General features: G+C 52.1%; 1 protein-coding gene across 2 annotated transcripts in view; it reads left to right on the forward strand.

The window, feature by feature from the left end:
* The window catches only part of ULK1 (unc-51 like autophagy activating kinase 1), a 283,256-nt gene that overhangs the window by 8,986 nt on the left and 257,115 nt on the right, over positions 1–17,155 (forward strand). For both annotated transcript variants that reach the window (XM_085635032.1, XM_085635033.1), the window contains exons 2-3: positions 8,357–8,449; positions 8,537–8,578. In XM_085635032.1, the coding sequence (XP_085491158.1) occupies positions 8,357–8,449; positions 8,537–8,578 (135 nt within the window). The remainder of the gene's footprint in view (positions 1–8,356; positions 8,450–8,536; positions 8,579–17,155) is intronic.

Here is a 17,155-nt window from a genome sequence, read left to right on the forward strand (position 1 = left end):
TCTCAGCAGCGCAGAGCAGTGTAATATCACAGCAGTCCTCACAAGTGTCTCCCACTCACACCTTTCAGCAGTGCTGAGCAGTGTAATATCACACGGGTCCCCACAGGTGTCTCCCACTCATACCTCTCACCAGTGTGATATCACACCGGTCCCCACAGGTGTCTCCCACACATACCTCTAAGCAGTGCTGAGCAGTGTGATATCACACTGGTTGAACATGAGAGCAGGGTCAGAGCTTAAAAAGATCCAGCACCAGACATTGCTCAAATAATTAGCCTATACAGTCAGCATTGAGTCTTGGTGCAATAGGTTTAGGATGTGACCCACATGCACCCTAAAGAGGTGATAAAAATCACCATTATCCAAAGCTAAGAATTAACCCAGCACCCAAGCGAAAAAGTTTCCTATTTATATAGTCATCCTAATGCAACTTATTCAAGTAAACAAAACAAAGTATATAAACATAAGAATAGCTTTCCCAAGCAAAAAGTCACACAGTGATGTTTCTGGATTGAAGTTGTCGAAAATCTTTTATTGTAAAGTTCATATTCCGTTATTCATTACAATCACAACACGAATGCTTTGCCTTGCCAACGCGTTTCATCCCTCATGGGACTTCTTCAGGGCTTTGATTGAATTGTTGTTGCTTTTGTTAACAATAAGTATGGCTCCAGTCCAACCTTCACAGCAATGTTGGACAAATCGTATATTGGTGAAATTATCCCCAGAGGAACCACAATAGGTCCATGCAACTAGCGAATTGTGTTTTCTTTATTTGTCTGAACAAAGGTATATCGTCCAGTTACAAGAAGTAAATATAGCAATGTCGCTTCCTCTATAAACACGGTGTCACGACCGCCGTCGTTCCTGTAGATTCGAGTGATGCACAAGGGTTCCACCTCCCGACGTCTCCGGCTCTGGTTATAGTAACACAGAGTACCAGAACAATCAGGCGAGGGAAAAGGAAGAGGATGGGTACCGCAGGGATTGGGAGTTCTGAAAGGATAGGAAGAGAGAAAACAAAAGAAGATAAACCACAATAACAACCTACTCTCATTAGGTCTCACTAAATGTACTGTGGCACCTCAAACACACTGTTACATGCACAGCGTTACAACACAAACTGAGAGGACACTCCCCCTCTAATTCCAACCTTCTATTCAGTCTCTTCTCCCTCTACTGTCCCCGGTTTGCCCTTCGCCTATGTACAAAAACCCACTCAAGCGAATCCCTCCGTGATGCTCTATGGTCCCTCTCCCTGTTAAGTACTCCAACACAAATGTCTTGAACAGATTTCCAGTAGACGCTTATCAGAATATGAAAGAGAGCGCTAGGGGCACCAATGTTTGAGCTCTCCTTCTTCCCAGCACACAGCGAGCATAAAGAACCAGAGTCTCGTATTTCCTATTTCTACCGCTCCTTCTTTTATGAACAACAAGGGAAAAGGAAATGTCTCGCAAACCCTAACGCGCTTACTTGCCAGTAGTTGAACCGCCTCCTTCTCGCTCTCGCTCCGTGGATACCTGTATCCAAACGTTCCAAGGCGGCGCCCTCGCAGTCCGGTGGACAATACGTTCTCCCCGAACCTGACGATTATCCTGAGGTCTCGGAACGCGGCGACGCTTACAGCAGCGTCCCGTGTGGGAGTTCCGGGAGGTCGGAACCAAACAATCCTAAGCCGGGTGTCTCTCGGCGGTTTTCTCAGCACGGCGACGTAGCAGCTCCCCTCCGATGCCGCAGACGCGAACACTTGTGCGTTCCTCGCTCGGTGACGGGCGTCGATACCAACGTGCTCCACAATCCAGTATTACGCGCCTCGATTGGCTCCTGAGTCGCGTATTTACCCTGTTTTGGCCCCGCCTTCGTACAGCCGAGGATTCTGGTCGTTGTAGTTCTCTGACGGCTGTACGTCCGGTAGGCACTCTTGATCAGCGCCTGACACACGGGGTCCAAGAATGTCTCCAGAGTGTACTTCTTGTAACTGGATGATCTACCTTTGGTCAGACAAATAAAGAAAACACAAGTCGCTAGTTGCATGGACCTATTGTGGTTCCTCTGGGGATAATTTCACCAATATACGATTTGTCCAACATTGCTGTGAAGGTTGGACTGGAGCCGTACTTATTGTTAACAAAAGCAACAACAATTCTATCAAAGCCCTGAAGAAGTCCCATGAGGGATGAAACGCGTTGGCAAGGCAAAGCATTTGTGTTGTGATTTTAATGAATAACGGAATATGAACTGTACAATAAAAGATTTTCGACAACTACAATCAAGACACATGATATCACACTGGTCCCTCCCACTCATACCTTTCAGCACTGCGGATCAGTGTAATATCACACCGGTCCTGACAGGTGTCTCCCACTCACACCTTTCAGCAGTGATATCACACCGCTCCTCACAGGTGTCTCTCACTCATACCTCTCAGCAGTGATATCACACCGCTCCTCACAGGTGTCTCTCACTCACACCTCTCAGCAGTGATATCACACCGTTCCTCACAGGTGTCTCTCACTCATACCTCTCAGCAGTGATATCACACCGGTCCTCACAGGTGTCTCTCACTCATACCTCTCAGCAGTGATATCACACCGCTCCTCACAGGTGTCTCTCACTCACACCTCTCAGCAGTGATATCACACCGTTCCTCATAGGTGTCTCTCACTCATATATCTCAGCAGTGATATCACACCGGTCCTCACAGGGTGTCTCACTCACACCTCTCAGCAGTGATATCACACCGGTCCTCACAGGTGTGTCTCACTCATACCTCTCAGCAGCGCGGGTCAGTGTGATGTTGTAGTGCCTACTGAACAGGAGATAGGAAGCACAAAGCACAGACCTTGATCAGCGCCCAGAGGCCAAGCTTTGGAAGGGTTAACACCAGCCCTGCCACATAACTTCAGTGCCGGATCCCGTGCCGCATACAATGTTTGTTGGGCCCCGTCTGGGCCCTCTCATGCTGTCCCCCTCTAGTCGACGCTTCTTTGAGCTCGCACTGGAGTCTCCCCGATGAATCCTTTATTAGGTCTCGGGACCATCCGGTCGGCAGACCGGAAGTCCGGAGATTTAATGTCTTTGAGAAGAGGGGCTTGCACCCGCCCCTCTTCTCTCCTGTTCTCCATTGGCTGGCCTCTTAAATGCTGGCCAGCCACTGGAGAAGAGGTCAGTCACTCCGTTGAAGGCCCGTCTTTTTCGGATCTGGGGGCGTGTTTTTTGCGAGAAGTCTCAGGGAGGAGACAACAGCAAAACACGCCCCCAAATCCGAAAATGAGGCTCCCTTTCTCCGAGGCATTTTTGCTGTGCCTCGGTGAAAGGCGGTGGTGTCTTCCGGTGCCCTTGGCTTGTTCTTTTCTTCCGTGTCTCGTCCTGTTGCTGTTTTCGGGTCCTTCTGTGCTCTCACGGATTGTCTTCCTCTGTGCTGGGAGGTCACTCTTGCTTGCAGTCACGCTTCATTGCTGCCAGCTAACATCTCACCTTCCCGCCTGCTCGTGCCCTTAGGTCCATACACATTCTGCAGACGCTCGGCTCCAGTAAACATCCAGCAGTGCCCCAACCCTACTGACTCTCTACGTCTGCTGCCCCGGAGTTTAAAGGAGAAATAACGCTCCCCTGCTCTGTGTTGTGCGCGGATGGGCTGCATTACTGTGCAGTAATGCCCTGTGTGTGTCAACATGTCCGACACTGCTTACAAACACCACGTCATGCTACTGCGCCGGAACAAATGCCCAATATGGGCCAGTATGGCCGACGCTGATTACAAGGCCCGACGGCTGCCTCCTTTAGGCATGGCGGGTTTTCAGACATTGGGTCAACTCTGAGAAAGGCAGCTGCTCAAAGTTTGAAAGCTGCCTCACTGTCACGACGGAGCAAAGGACTTGTATCTAGAGCTCGTTGGTGCTGATGCTGAGGATTTACTTGTTCCTTTTCTGCCTGCTCCATGCACCGGCCCACCTGACACCTCACAAGTTTCAGTAGCTGTTGCCCCTCCTGGGGCCCTTGCACGTAAGATCACGGGAACCAGACTGGGAGGGCACAGAAACTCGAGTGCCTCTTGGGGTGAACAGGTGCCCGCCTGGAACCCCGCTGCCATCATGCGTAGGGGCCGCACTACGTGGCACCCAGGGAGGTCCGACTCTCGGGCTCGAGGCAGGAGGAAAGGTGCGTGCACAAACGGAAGCAGCAGTTGGCCGCGGAGCTGGTCCTCTGCAAAGTCCACGTTGTCAGTTCAGCAATGTCTATATCGTCCTGTCCAGCCTGCAGTTCCGGGGAGGAATGCCCAAGATTCAATTATCCCTCACCTCCCGCAGTGCCGGCCCAGTCCTGCTCTCCTGCCCTCATGGGGGCTGGTCAACCCTCTGGCAAGAGAGAAGAGCAGGGAGCAGAGGCCAAAGAGTCACGTGAGTGGTGGAGGGTTAGGAATCCACAGGTACCCCCAGCCTATCACCACCACCCCCTAAACAAGGTGAGCCTTCTCAGTGTGTCTGGCCTGGTGCTTTGGTGTGCGTGCACCACTTTTGCCATAGCTTATTTACTTAAAAGTTAGAGAAATAGTTGGGCATCCAGAGGTTTTCTTTGAGGAGCGCACAACATCTAAATATACATGACACATGCTCCAGTAGCCGCGCTGAGACCACCAACCTGATTTCGAATATATTGTACCAAGGAATAATCTGGAGATCAAACACTGCCAAATTATGCTGAGCTACTAGGTGTGTCATTGTTTTAAGTATGAGCCCCATTCTTTTTCCCTCTAGGTCCCTCCTCATTACCGTACGAAACATTTGATTTGGAGCTCTGGTTATTTAGATTTGCAGTATTTCTGTGCTTTTTGGTGCTCCTTTTATTAGTGTTCCCTGAAAAGTGCCATTGTGCATTCTGTAGAATATGCAGGAAATCCGCAACAGTTGTGTTAGTCGTCTTTCTGCGTTTGGCATCTTCTAAAATTTGAACACAAACTTAGAAAAAAGACTGAAAATGTTCCTGGTTGTAAAGAAATATAAAGGGTTTGTTGCTGCTTTGAGGGCTATAACATTACATTTAAAAACGAAACTACATGTTATGCTTTTTGACTGCCCTTTTCCATTCTTTATTTGTAAACATGAGGTGTTCTCGCATAACCCTAGTGGACCGTTCAGTTGACAGTTTCAAATTATTTTTCCTGAATTTAATGGAAGCATAGAGGTGTTTGGCAATTTAACGAACTCCCGTGAAGAAAATTATATTAATACCAGTTTTAGTTTTTAATCGGTTACTGGTATTTGATTGTATTTTTGTATCCAATCGACATCCGTTTTTTTCTTCGGAGATAGTGTAACATCGAAAAATGCTGTTCTGCTGCAGTATACAGGGCAAACCCTTTGTTGCTGCTCAACGGGAATGGCCACAAATAAAACTTAGATTCGTTTTAGCAAAAAGTACATTATTCTTTGATCATGAACACTAATGTATACTGGACAATTAATTATTATTATTTTTTTGTTGTTGCTGTTTTACATCGCACCGACTTGGCCTAATGACATTAGAGCTCTTTGCTTTACTAGAGAATCTGAGTAGTTTCACGTTTTTAAGGCATGCGGAGATAAAGTTCTCTGCCCAGAGTCCAATAATGATGAGCCAAAGCCGGGATTCGAAACTGGTTCCCCAGCTCTGAAGTCGGCAGCTATGTACTGTAGGCCACAATTCCTCCCTAGATACATATTTATGCTTTTGTTTCTGCTGTGGATGAGAAATTAAAATAAAAGTGCACAAAATCTCATCTAGCCCCTAAGACTGGCTTAATTGATTTGTCCATTTTAGTGCTTTGCTTTTAGCGCCTCTGATCCTAGTGTAATGCAAAATCCTTACTGTGGAAGAAATGGCTATTAAGACTTGCTTGTTTGCAAGGCAAATTAACTGGGAGACATCCGCAGTGCGCTTATTGGAAAGTGCCGATGAGGGGTGGGCAGACAGGAAATCTTGGGGTGAATACCTCTGCATGTGTATATTTTTGTGAAAATGGAACACATACATTTACTTGCAATGCCATACGCAACACGAGATCACCAATTTCAGGAGATATCAAGTCCAATTCTCTAAAGAAGTGCTGGGCCCATATTGCACAAAATGTGGATCCCCGTGCTCACAAAATGAGCCCATCTGTTGTGGGATGGGCAAGAGGGTGAATGCAGCAGCAGCACTACCAAGGTTCTCTGTGAATAACAGTGCCACCAAATGCTTAGTTCTTCTTTGGTTCCCATCGTCCATGTGAACGAAGGAACATGGATCTACGGACATTAGCAGCCTCCTGGCTCTCCACCAACATGAGGTCCCTTTCTCTAAATTCTTTCTTTTTCGTTTCCACCTCTAACAAATGGGTGAAATTTGAAATGTGCATAGCAACATTCAAGCACGGTAAGAGCAAAGGTATATTGGGTGCGCCTAGACTGGACGAGCAGAAACTGCCTTCTCTGGCTTACAATTTACTCCTTTCCTTGTGCCTTCTAAGATCATACGTTGAGGAAGGCCGTCTTGGAGTGGGCACACCTACGTGAACATGGATTACATGCATGAATGCTCTGGCAGTGCCGTACGTAGGCTGTTTGTGAACAGCCATTGAGCATATTGCTTATTGTTTGCGGAACCACAATGGATTGGCAGCTCATAAGACATTTTGTGGAAAGGCTTCAGGAGTGAAAGTAGTGATAGTGTGCCTTATTCCTCCAAAATAACTGAAGCAGCACAGGTTAGCACAACACGCCATCATTTTGTACCAGCCTCTTCTGGTTTTATTGGGAGCATTGTCCACCAGGAGCACATTTGGGTTAATCACTCAGTTATCTGTGAAGCATGTCTGTATCTAGCGCCAAGCACACTATGCATTTATAGGCTATTTGAACAGCCTTTAACAATAAAAAAACACCTCGACTAAAGTTTGCTAGTAAAAGAGTTGTGTAGAAATGCCTTTTGTAAAATCCTTCTATATTATTTTGCCCGCTTGCTTTACATTTAGAGTGTGAGCTTAATTTCAGTACCCTTTTGTAGGTCTTGCCTACCAGACAGCGCAAGATCTATTGCCAGCTTACATTGAGCCTAGAAGCCTGCCCACTTCTTACCATTGGTTGGACTTATTGTCCCTCTCACTCACTTGCTTTTTATTTGTTAACTTTTGTGGGCTTTCCTCCTCCTCCCTGTTGTGTTTATCCCACCCCTGGAGAAAGGGCACATTACTTGTGTCCTTCCACTGCTTACTTTCCAAGCGCTAGCGCTTTCTTTTTGGTTAAGCACTCCATGAGTGCATGTAATTTTTCCAGCTCTCTCCCTCGTGTATTTCTCCCCCAGGACCCTTCTGCCCCACTCCATGTTTCTCTCTCTCTCGCCCATGTGCTTTTCTCCTCCCCTCCCCCTCTGGATACTTATTCCACCACACTCCTTGTTGCTTCCCCTGCCCTCTGTGTCGGTTCCCTACGCCCTCTGTATAGGTCCTCCCCACCCTCTTTGTCATTTCCTCCCACGCGCACCTTCCATGTTGCTTCCGCTCCAACAATCAACCCTCCGTGTGCTTCCCTCACTCACTTAAACAAGCATTTACAATGCAATGGTCTCGGCATTGGTAAAGTTAGAGCTATTGGCATTGCTCATGACATTATTTTTGTTTATGTTTTTGTTTTTAAAACATGTAGAGAAACGGCATTGTTGTTTACAATGTCAATAGCTTAATCAGTGTGTGTGTAGGTGGCTCTGTGTGTGGGTGAAAATGCAATAGGTCTTGCATTTGAGAGTGATTAAGCTATTGACATTGTAAATAACAATGCCATTTCTTTAAATGTTTTAAAAACAAAAACAATGTCATGAGCAATGCCAATAGCTCTCACTTTACCAATGCCGAGACCATTGCATTGTAAATGCTTGTTTGAATATCTTCCCATGGAATCACTTCCCCGGGCATCCGTAAAGTCTTCCTATGGTCTCATACTGTGCATGTCGCGCGCTTCGAGGTGACCCGTGGGTGACATTGGAGTAGCAATAAAAGTCCCCAGATGTAAAACAGATGTTCGAGCTATAACAAAGACGAGTGCGTGTGTGCCTGTTATAGGTAGTTTGTGTAGCTCTTCTGGAGGGGGCGGGGAGGGATGTTCCTGGGACCTCATTGCATGTGTATAGCGCTCAGTAGCCCTGGCGAGGCATCGCAGCGCACAGTTTCCAGACCTTTCCCTGTAATGGGGCCTGTGTGTGCGTGGGAGCAGGACATGTCCGGGCATGCGACCCAGGAGCAGGGGCCTCTGTGGGAGCCAGTGTTTGTTTAAAGTGTGTGTAGCTCGGAGCCGTGTCTGGCGTCACCGACTGATGCGCGTCTCCCTCCCTTTCCTTCCAGAAACCGGAAGTGGAGGTGGCGGTGAAGTGCATCAACAAGAAGAACCTGGCCAAGTCCCAGGCCCTCCTGGGCAAGGAGATTAAAATCCTGAAGGTGAGTGGAGTGGCGGCAGCACCAGGCCTTGCTACCGAGGGACCTGCACACGGCAAGTGGAACTCACCGTGTGCTTTATTTCTGCAGGAGCTGAAGCATGAAAACATCGTGGCGCTCTACGACTTCCAGGTATGCCCCCTCGTGTGTTGTGGCCCAGCTGCTGGCTGTGGCTGTGGCTTTGGAAGTTGTCTTGGATGTGAAGTCCAGGTTGATGCTAGACCTTGGTTCACGCGCAAAAACAACAATTGATGGACAGAATGCAGAACAATGTCATACATTCACCCCAGTACAGAGATCTGGGCCTAAATCCATCGTTTTTTTGCCCACCATGCCGTTCCAGTTTGAACCCAGCCATATGCAAATCAGTCTTGACCCTGTGCCCCATGGGAACAGTCCAGCCCGAACTGCCAAGCCAGGTCCTCCCTGGACTGGAAACAAGCATCCTAGGACCGGTTTCGGGCTTTCAGCCCTCGTCAACCAGGATAGCTTGATTCCAGTGGCATGGAGTGCACGGGACTCACGTCTGAGCATACCCTTCCCACTCGGGGTGACAAATGCAAAAACAACAATTGATGGACAGAATGCAGAACAATGTCATACATTCACCCCAGTACAGAGATCTGGGCCTAAATCCATCATTTTTTTGCTCACCATGCCATTCCAGTTTGAACCCAGCCATATGCAAATCAGTCTTGACCCTGTGCCCCATGGGAACAGTCCAGCCCGACCTTGGTTCACAGCTGCTGATGCGCAAATCTCTGTGAAATCTCAGGCGACATATTCAGTCAGTCAAGAATACTTTTTCTCTGATTACAGTAACATAATGAAATGAAAAATGAATTTATAGAGCGCGTTAAACCCGAGGGTGTCTAATCACTGTGCCTGAAAAAACAGCTCGTAAGCACAGCAAGCAAGGGAGCCGGCGATGAGAAAAGCCATGCTTTTAAATATTTCTTGAAGGAGACAAAGGAGTCAGGTCTATATTTTCAGACCCCATCACGGCCATCACGATCCAAGCTCAGGTGATGCCCACTTCGGCCCACCCTCTCCTAGAAGCGGAGTGAGCTAAAGAATGATGATGGATTAAACCGAGATCAGTTGACTGGGGGTGAGTGTTTGCAATGTTCAACACTCCGTCCATCATCCCCTTTGGTTTTGCTTTGTTCGCCCTAAGTTGGCAGGGTATGCCCAGACGTGGGTCCCATGCTCACTTTGCCACTGGATTCAAGCTAGCCTGGCTGATGACGGCTGATTAGCCAGAAACCGGTCCTAGGAAGCTTGTTTCCGGTCCAGGGATGACATGGCTTGGCAGTTCGGGCTGGACTGTTCCCGTGAGGCACAGGGTCAGACTGATTTGCATATGGCCATGTCTGAACTGGGCTGGCAGAGTGGGCTAAAGAAAGATGATGGATTAAACCCAGATCAGTTGACTGGGGGTGAGTGCTTGCAATGTTCAACACTCCGTCCATCATCCCCTTTGGTTTTGCTTCTCTCCTTCTAGAAGCAGCACAGTAGTGCCCTCATTGATCCATACAGTGACACTACAGTGCTGTGCTTTCAAGACAGTGGCGCGTGCAGCACAGCCCTGCGTGGGTTCATGTAAAAGAGGCATTATAGATGGTGCCGTTATATACAGCGCCTGTGGGTGTGCTGGAGTGCTCTACGGGTCAGATGGGAAATGTGTTGTATACAGCGCCTGTGGGTGAGGCAGGGTGTGCTGGAGTGCTCTACGGGTCAGATGGGAAATGTGTTATATACAGCGCCTGTAGGTGAGGCAGGGTGCGCTGGAGGTCTCTACGGGTCAGATGGGAAATGAGTTCTATACAGCGCATGTGGGTGAGGCAGGGTGCACAGGAGGTCTCTGCGGGTCAGATGGGAAATGTGTTGTATACAGCGCCTGTGGGTGAGGCAGGGTGTGCTGGAGGTCTCTATGGGTCAGATGGGAAATGTGTTCTATACAGCGCATGTGGGTGAGGCAGGGTGCACAGGAGGTCTCTGCGGGTCAGATGGGAAATGTGTTATATACAGCGCCTGTGGGTGAGGCAGGGTGCGCTGGAGGTCTCTGCGGGTCAGATGGGAAATGTGTTCTATACAGCGCCTGTGGGTGAGGCAGGGTGCGCTGGAGGTCTCTACGGGTCAGATGGGAAATGAGTTCTATACAGCGCATGTGGGTGAGGCAGGGTGCACAGGAGGTCTCTGCGGGTCAGATGGGAAATGTGTTGTATACAGCGCCTGTGGGTGAGGCAGGGTGTGCTGGAGGTCTCTATGGGTCAGATGGGAAATGTGTTCTATACAGCGCATGTGGGTGAGGCAGGGTGCACAGGAGGTCTCTGCGGGTCAGATGGGAAATGTGTTGTATACAGCGCCTGTGGGTGAGGCAGGGTGCGCTGGAGGTCTCTGCGGGTCAGATGGGAAATGTGTTGTATACAGCGCCTGTGGGTGAGGCAGGGTGTGCTGGAGGTCTCTATGGGTCAGATGGGAAATGTGTTCTATACAGCGCATGTGGGTGAGGCAGGGTGCACAGGAGGTCTCTGCGGGTCAGATGGGAAATGTGTTGTATACAGCGCCTGTGGGTGAGGCAGGGTGCGCTGGAGGTCTCTGCGGGTCAGATGGGAAATGTGTTCTATACAGCGCCTGTGGGTGAGGCAGGGTGCGCTGGAGGTCTCTACGGGTCAGATGGGAAATGAGTTCTATACAGCGCATGTGGGTGAGGCAGGGTGCACAGGAGGTCTCTGCGGGTCAGATGGGAAATGTGTTGTATACAGCGCCTGTGGGTGAGGCAGGGTGTGCTGGAGGTCTCTATGGGTCAGATGGGAAATGTGTTCTATACAGCGCATGTGGGTGAGGCAGGGTGCACAGGAGGTCTCTGCGGGTCAGATGGGAAATGTGTTGTATACAGCGCCTGTGGGTGAGGCAGGGTGCGCTGGAGGTCTCTGCGGGTCAGATGGGAAATGTGTTGTATACAGCGCCTGTGGGTGAGGCAGGGTGCGCTGGAGGTCTCTGCGGGTCAGATGGGAAATGTGTTGTATACAGCGCCTGTGGGTGAGGCAGGGTGTGCTGGAGGTCTCTATGGGTCAGATGGGAAATGTGTTCTATACAGCGCCTGTGGGTGAGGCAGGGTGCGCTGGAGGTCTCTACGGGTCAGATGGGAAATGAGTTCTATACAGCGCCTGTGGGTGAGGCAGGGTGCGCTGGAGGTCTCTGCCGGTCAGATGGGAAATGTGTTGTATACAGCGCCTGTGGGTGAGGCAGGGTGCGCTGGAGGTCTCTGCGGGTCAGATGGGAAATGTGTTGTATACAGCGCCTGTGGGTGAGGCAGGGTGCGCTGGAGGTCTCTGCGGGTCAGATGGGAAATGTGTTATATACAGCGCCTGTGGGTGAGGCAGGGTGCGCTGGAGGTCTCTGCGGGTCAGGTGGGAAATGTGTTATATACAGCGCCTGTGGGTGAGGCAGGGTGCACAGGAGGTCTCTGCGGGTCAGATGGGAAATGTGTTGTATACAGCGCCTGTGGGTGAGGCAGGGTGTGCTGGAGGTCTCTATGGGTCAGATGGGAAATGTGTTCTATACAGCGCATGTGGGTGAGGCAGGGTGCACAGGAGGTCTCTGCGGGTCAGATGGGAAATGTGTTATATACAGCGCCTGTGGGTGAGGCAGGGTGCGCTGGAGGTCTCTGCGGGTCAGATGGGAAATGTGTTGTATACAGCGCCTGTGGGTGAGGCAGGGTGCGCTGGAGGTCTCTGCGGGTCAGATGGGAAATGTGTTGTATACAGCGCCTGTGGGTGAGGCAGGGTGTGCTGGAGGTCTCTATGGGTCAGATGGGAAATGTGTTCTATACAGCGCCTGTGGGTGAGGCAGGGTGCGCTGGAGGTCTCTACGGGTCAGATGGGAAATGAGTTCTATACAGCGCCTGTGGGTGAGGCAGGGTGCGCTGGAGGTCTCTGCGGGTCAGATGGGAAATGTGTTGTATACAGCGCCTGTGGGTGAGGCAGGGTGCGCTGGAGGTCTCTGCGGGTCAGATGGGAAATGTGTTGTATACAGCGCCTGTGGGTGAGGCAGGGTGCGCTGGAGGTCTCTGCGGGTCAGATGGGAAATGTGTTATATACAGCGCCTGTGGGTGAGGCAGGGTGCGCTGGAGGTCTCTGCGGGTCAGGTGGGAAATGTGTTATATACAGCGCCTGTGGGTGAGGCAGGGTGCACAGGAGGTCTCTGCGGGTCAGATGGGAAATGTGTTGTATACAGCGCCTGTGGGTGAGGCAGGGTGTGCTGGAGGTCTCTATGGGTCAGATGGGAAATGTGTTCTATACAGCGCATGTGGGTGAGGCAGGGTGCGCTGGAGGTCTCTACGGGTCAGATGGGAAATGAGTTCTATACAGCGCATGTGGGTGAGGCAGGGTGCGCTGGAGGTCTCTGCGGGTCAGATGGGAAATGTGTTGTATACAGCGCCTGTGGGTGAGGCAGGGTGTGCTGGAGGTCTCTATGGGTCAGATGGGAAATGTGTTCTATACAGCGCCTGTGGGTGAGGCAGGGTGCGCTGGAGGTCTCTACGGGTCAGATGGGAAATGAGTTCTATACAGCGCCTGTGGGTGAGGCAGGGTGCGCTGGAGGTCTCTGCGGGTCAGATGGGAAATGTGTTGTATACAGCGCCTGTGGGTGAGGCAGGGTGCGCTGGAGGTCTCTGCGGGTCAGATGGGAAATGTGTTGTATACAGCGCCTGTGGGTGAGGCAGGGTGCGCTGGAGGTCTCTGCGGGTCAGATGGGAAATGTGTTCTATACAGCGCCTGTGGGTGAGGCAGGGTGCGCTGGAGGTCTCTGCGGGTCAGGTGGGAAATGTGTTATATACAGCGCCTGTGGGTGAGGCAGGGTGTGCTGGAGGTCTCTACGGGTCAGATGGGAAATGTGTTATATACAGCGCCTGTGGGTGAGGCAGGGTGCACAGGAGGTCTCTGCGGGTCAGATGGGAAATGTGTTGTATACAGCGCCTGTGGGTGAGGCAGGGTGTGCTGGAGGTCTCTACGGGTCAGATGGGAAATGAGTTCTATACAGCGCATGTGGGTGAGGCAGGGTGCGCTGGAGGTCTCTACGGGTCAGATGGGAAATGAGTTCTATACAGCGCCTGTGGGTGAGGCAGGGTGCGCTGGAGGTCTCTGCGGGTCAGATGGGAAATGTGTTGTATACAGCGCCTGTGGGTGAGGCAGGGTGTGCTGGAGGTCTCTATGGGTCAGATGGGAAATGTGTTGTATACAGCGCCTGTGGGTGAGGCAGGGTGCGCTGGAGGTCTCTGCGGGTCAGATGGGAAATGTGTTGTATACAGCGCCTGTGGGTGAGGCAGGGTGCGCTGGAGGTCTCTGCGGGTCAGATGGGAAATGTGTTATATACAGCGCCTGTGGGTGAGGCAGGGTGCGCTGGAGGTCTCTGCGGGTCAGGTGGGAAATGTGTTATATACAGCGCCTGTGGGTGAGGCAGGGTGCACAGGAGGTCTCTGCGGGTCAGATGGGAAATGTGTTGTATACAGCGCCTGTGGGTGAGGCAGGGTGTGCTGGAGGTCTCTATGGGTCAGATGGGAAATGTGTTCTATACAGCGCATGTGGGTGAGGCAGGGTGCGCTGGAGGTCTCTACGGGTCAGATGGGAAATGAGTTCTATACAGCGCATGTGGGTGAGGCAGGGTGCGCTGGAGGTCTCTGCGGGTCAGATGGGAAATGTGTTGTATACAGCGCCTGTGGGTGAGGCAGGGTGTGCTGGAGGTCTCTATGGGTCAGATGGGAAATGTGTTCTATACAGCGCCTGTGGGTGAGGCAGGGTGCGCTGGAGGTCTCTACGGGTCAGATGGGAAATGAGTTCTATACAGCGCCTGTGGGTGAGGCAGGGTGCGCTGGAGGTCTCTGCGGGTCAGATGGGAAATGTGTTGTATACAGCGCCTGTGGGTGAGGCAGGGTGCGCTGGAGGTCTCTGCGGGTCAGATGGGAAATGTGTTGTATACAGCGCCTGTGGGTGAGGCAGGGTGCGCTGGAGGTCTCTGCGGGTCAGATGGGAAATGTGTTCTATACAGCGCCTGTGGGTGAGGCAGGGTGCGCTGGAGGTCTCTGCGGGTCAGGTGGGAAATGTGTTATATACAGCGCCTGTGGGTGAGGCAGGGTGTGCTGGAGGTCTCTACGGGTCAGATGGGAAATGTGTTATATACAGCGCCTGTGGGTGAGGCAGGGTGCACAGGAGGTCTCTGCGGGTCAGATGGGAAATGTGTTGTATACAGCGCCTGTGGGTGAGGCAGGGTGTGCTGGAGGTCTCTACGGGTCAGATGGGAAATGAGTTCTATACAGCGCATGTGGGTGAGGCAGGGTGCGCTGGAGGTCTCTACGGGTCAGATGGGAAATGAGTTCTATACAGCGCCTGTGGGTGAGGCAGGGTGCGCTGGAGGTCTCTGCGGGTCAGATGGGAAATGTGTTGTATACAGCGCCTGTGGGTGAGGCAGGGTGCACAGGAGGTCTCTGCGGGTCAGATGGGAAATGAGTTCTATACAGCGCCTGTGGGTGAGGCAGGGTGCGCTGGAGGTCTCTGCGGGTCAGATGGGAAATGTGTTGTATACAGCGCCTGTGGGTGAGGCAGGGTGCGCTGGAGGTCTCTACGGGTCAGATGGGAAATGAGTTCTATACAGCGCCTGTGGGTGAGGCAGGGTGCGCTGGAGGTCTCTGCGGGTCAGATGGGAAATGTGTTGTATACAGCGCCTGTGGGTGAGGCAGGGTGTGCTGGAGGTCTCTATGGGTCAGATGGGAAATGTGTTATATACAGCGCCTGTGGGTGAGGCAGGGTGCGCTGGAGGTCTCTACGGGTCAGATGGGAAATGTGTTATATACAGCGCCTGTGGGTGAGGCAGGGTGCGCTGGAGGTCTCTGCGGGTCAGATGGGAAATGTGTTCTATACAGCGCCTGTGGGTGAGGCAGGGTGCGCTGGAGGTCTCTGCGGGTCAGGTGGGAAATGTGTTATATACAGCGCCTGTGGGTGAGGCAGGGTGTGCTGGAGGTCTCTACGGGTCAGATGGGAAATGTGTTATATACAGCGCCTGTGGGTGAGGCAGGGTGCACAGGAGGTCTCTGCGGGTCAGATGGGAAATGTGTTGTATACAGCGCCTGTGGGTGAGGCAGGGTGTGCTGGAGGTCTCTACGGGTCAGATGGGAAATGAGTTCTATACAGCGCATGTGGGTGAGGCAGGGTGCGCTGGAGGTCTCTACGGGTCAGATGGGAAATAAGTTCTATACAGCGCCTGTGGGTGAGGCAGGGTGCGCTGGAGGTCTCTGCGGGTCAGATGGGAAATGTGTTGTATACAGCGCCTGTGGGTGAGGCAGGGTGCACAGGAGGTCTCTGCGGGTCAGATGGGAAATGAGTTCTATACAGCGCCTGTGGGTGAGGCAGGGTGCGCTGGAGGTCTCTGCGGGTCAGATGGGAAATGTGTTGTATACAGCGCCTGTGGGTGAGGCAGGGTGCGCTGGAGGTCTCTACGGGTCAGATGGGAAATGAGTTCTATACAGCGCCTGTGGGTGAGGCAGGGTGCGCTGGAGGTCTCTGCGGGTCAGATGGGAAATGTGTTGTATACAGCGCCTGTGGGTGAGGCAGGGTGTGCTGGAGGTCTCTATGGGTCAGATGGGAAATGTGTTATATACAGCGCCTGTGGGTGAGGCAGGGTGCGCTGGAGGTCTCTACGGGTCAGATGGGAAATGAGTTCTATACAGCGCCTGTGGGTGAGGCAGGGTGCGCTGGAGGTCTCTACGGGTCAGATGGGAAATGAGTTCTATACAGCGCCTGTGGGTGAGGCAGGGTGCGCTGGAGGTCTCTACGGGTCAGATGGGAAATGAGTTCTATACAGCGCATGTGGGTGAGGCAGGGTGTGCTGGAGGTCTCTACGGGTCAGATGGGAAATGAGTTCTATACAGCGCATGTGGGTGAGGCAGGGTGCGCTGGAGGTCTCTACGGGTCAGATGGGAAATGAGTTCTATACAGCGCCTGTGGGTGAGGCAGGGTGCGCTGGAGGTCTCTGCGGGTCAGATGGGAAATGTGTTGTATACAGCGCCTGTGGGTGAGGCAGGGTGCACAGGAGGTCTCTGCGGGTCAGATGGGAAATGAGTTCTATACAGCGCCTGTGGGTGAGGCAGGGTGCGCTGGAGGTCTCTGCGGGTCAGATGGGAAATGTGTTGTATACAGCGCCTGTGGGTGAGGCAGGGTGCGCTGGAGGTCTCTGCGGGTCAGATGGGAAATGTGTTGTATACAGCGCCTGTGGGTGAGGCAGGGTGCGCTGGAGGTCTCTGCGGGTCAGATGGGAAATGTGTTGTATACAGCGCCTGTGGGTGAGGCAGGGTGCGCTGGAGGTCTCTGCGGGTCAGATGGGAAATGTGTTCTATACAGCGCCTGTGGGTGAGGCAGGGTGCACAGGAGGTCTCTGCGGGTCAGATGGGAAATGTGTTGTATACAGCGCCTGTGGGTGAGGCAGGGTGCGCTGGAGGTCTCTGCGGGTCAGATGGGAAATGTGTTGTATACAGCGCCTGTGGGTGAGGCAGGGTGCGCTGGAGGTCTCTGCGGGTCAGATGGGAAATGTGTTGTATACAGCGCCTGTGGGTGAGGCAGGGTGCGCTGGAGGTCTCTGCGGGTCAGATGGGAAATGTGTTGTATACAGCGCCTGTGGGTGAGGCAGGGTGCGCTGGAGGTCTCTGCGGGTCAG

Source organism: Triturus cristatus, chromosome 11, assembly GCF_964204655.1.
Source record: "Triturus cristatus chromosome 11, aTriCri1.1, whole genome shotgun sequence".
Classification (NCBI taxonomy): Eukaryota; Metazoa; Chordata; class Amphibia; order Caudata; family Salamandridae; genus Triturus; species Triturus cristatus.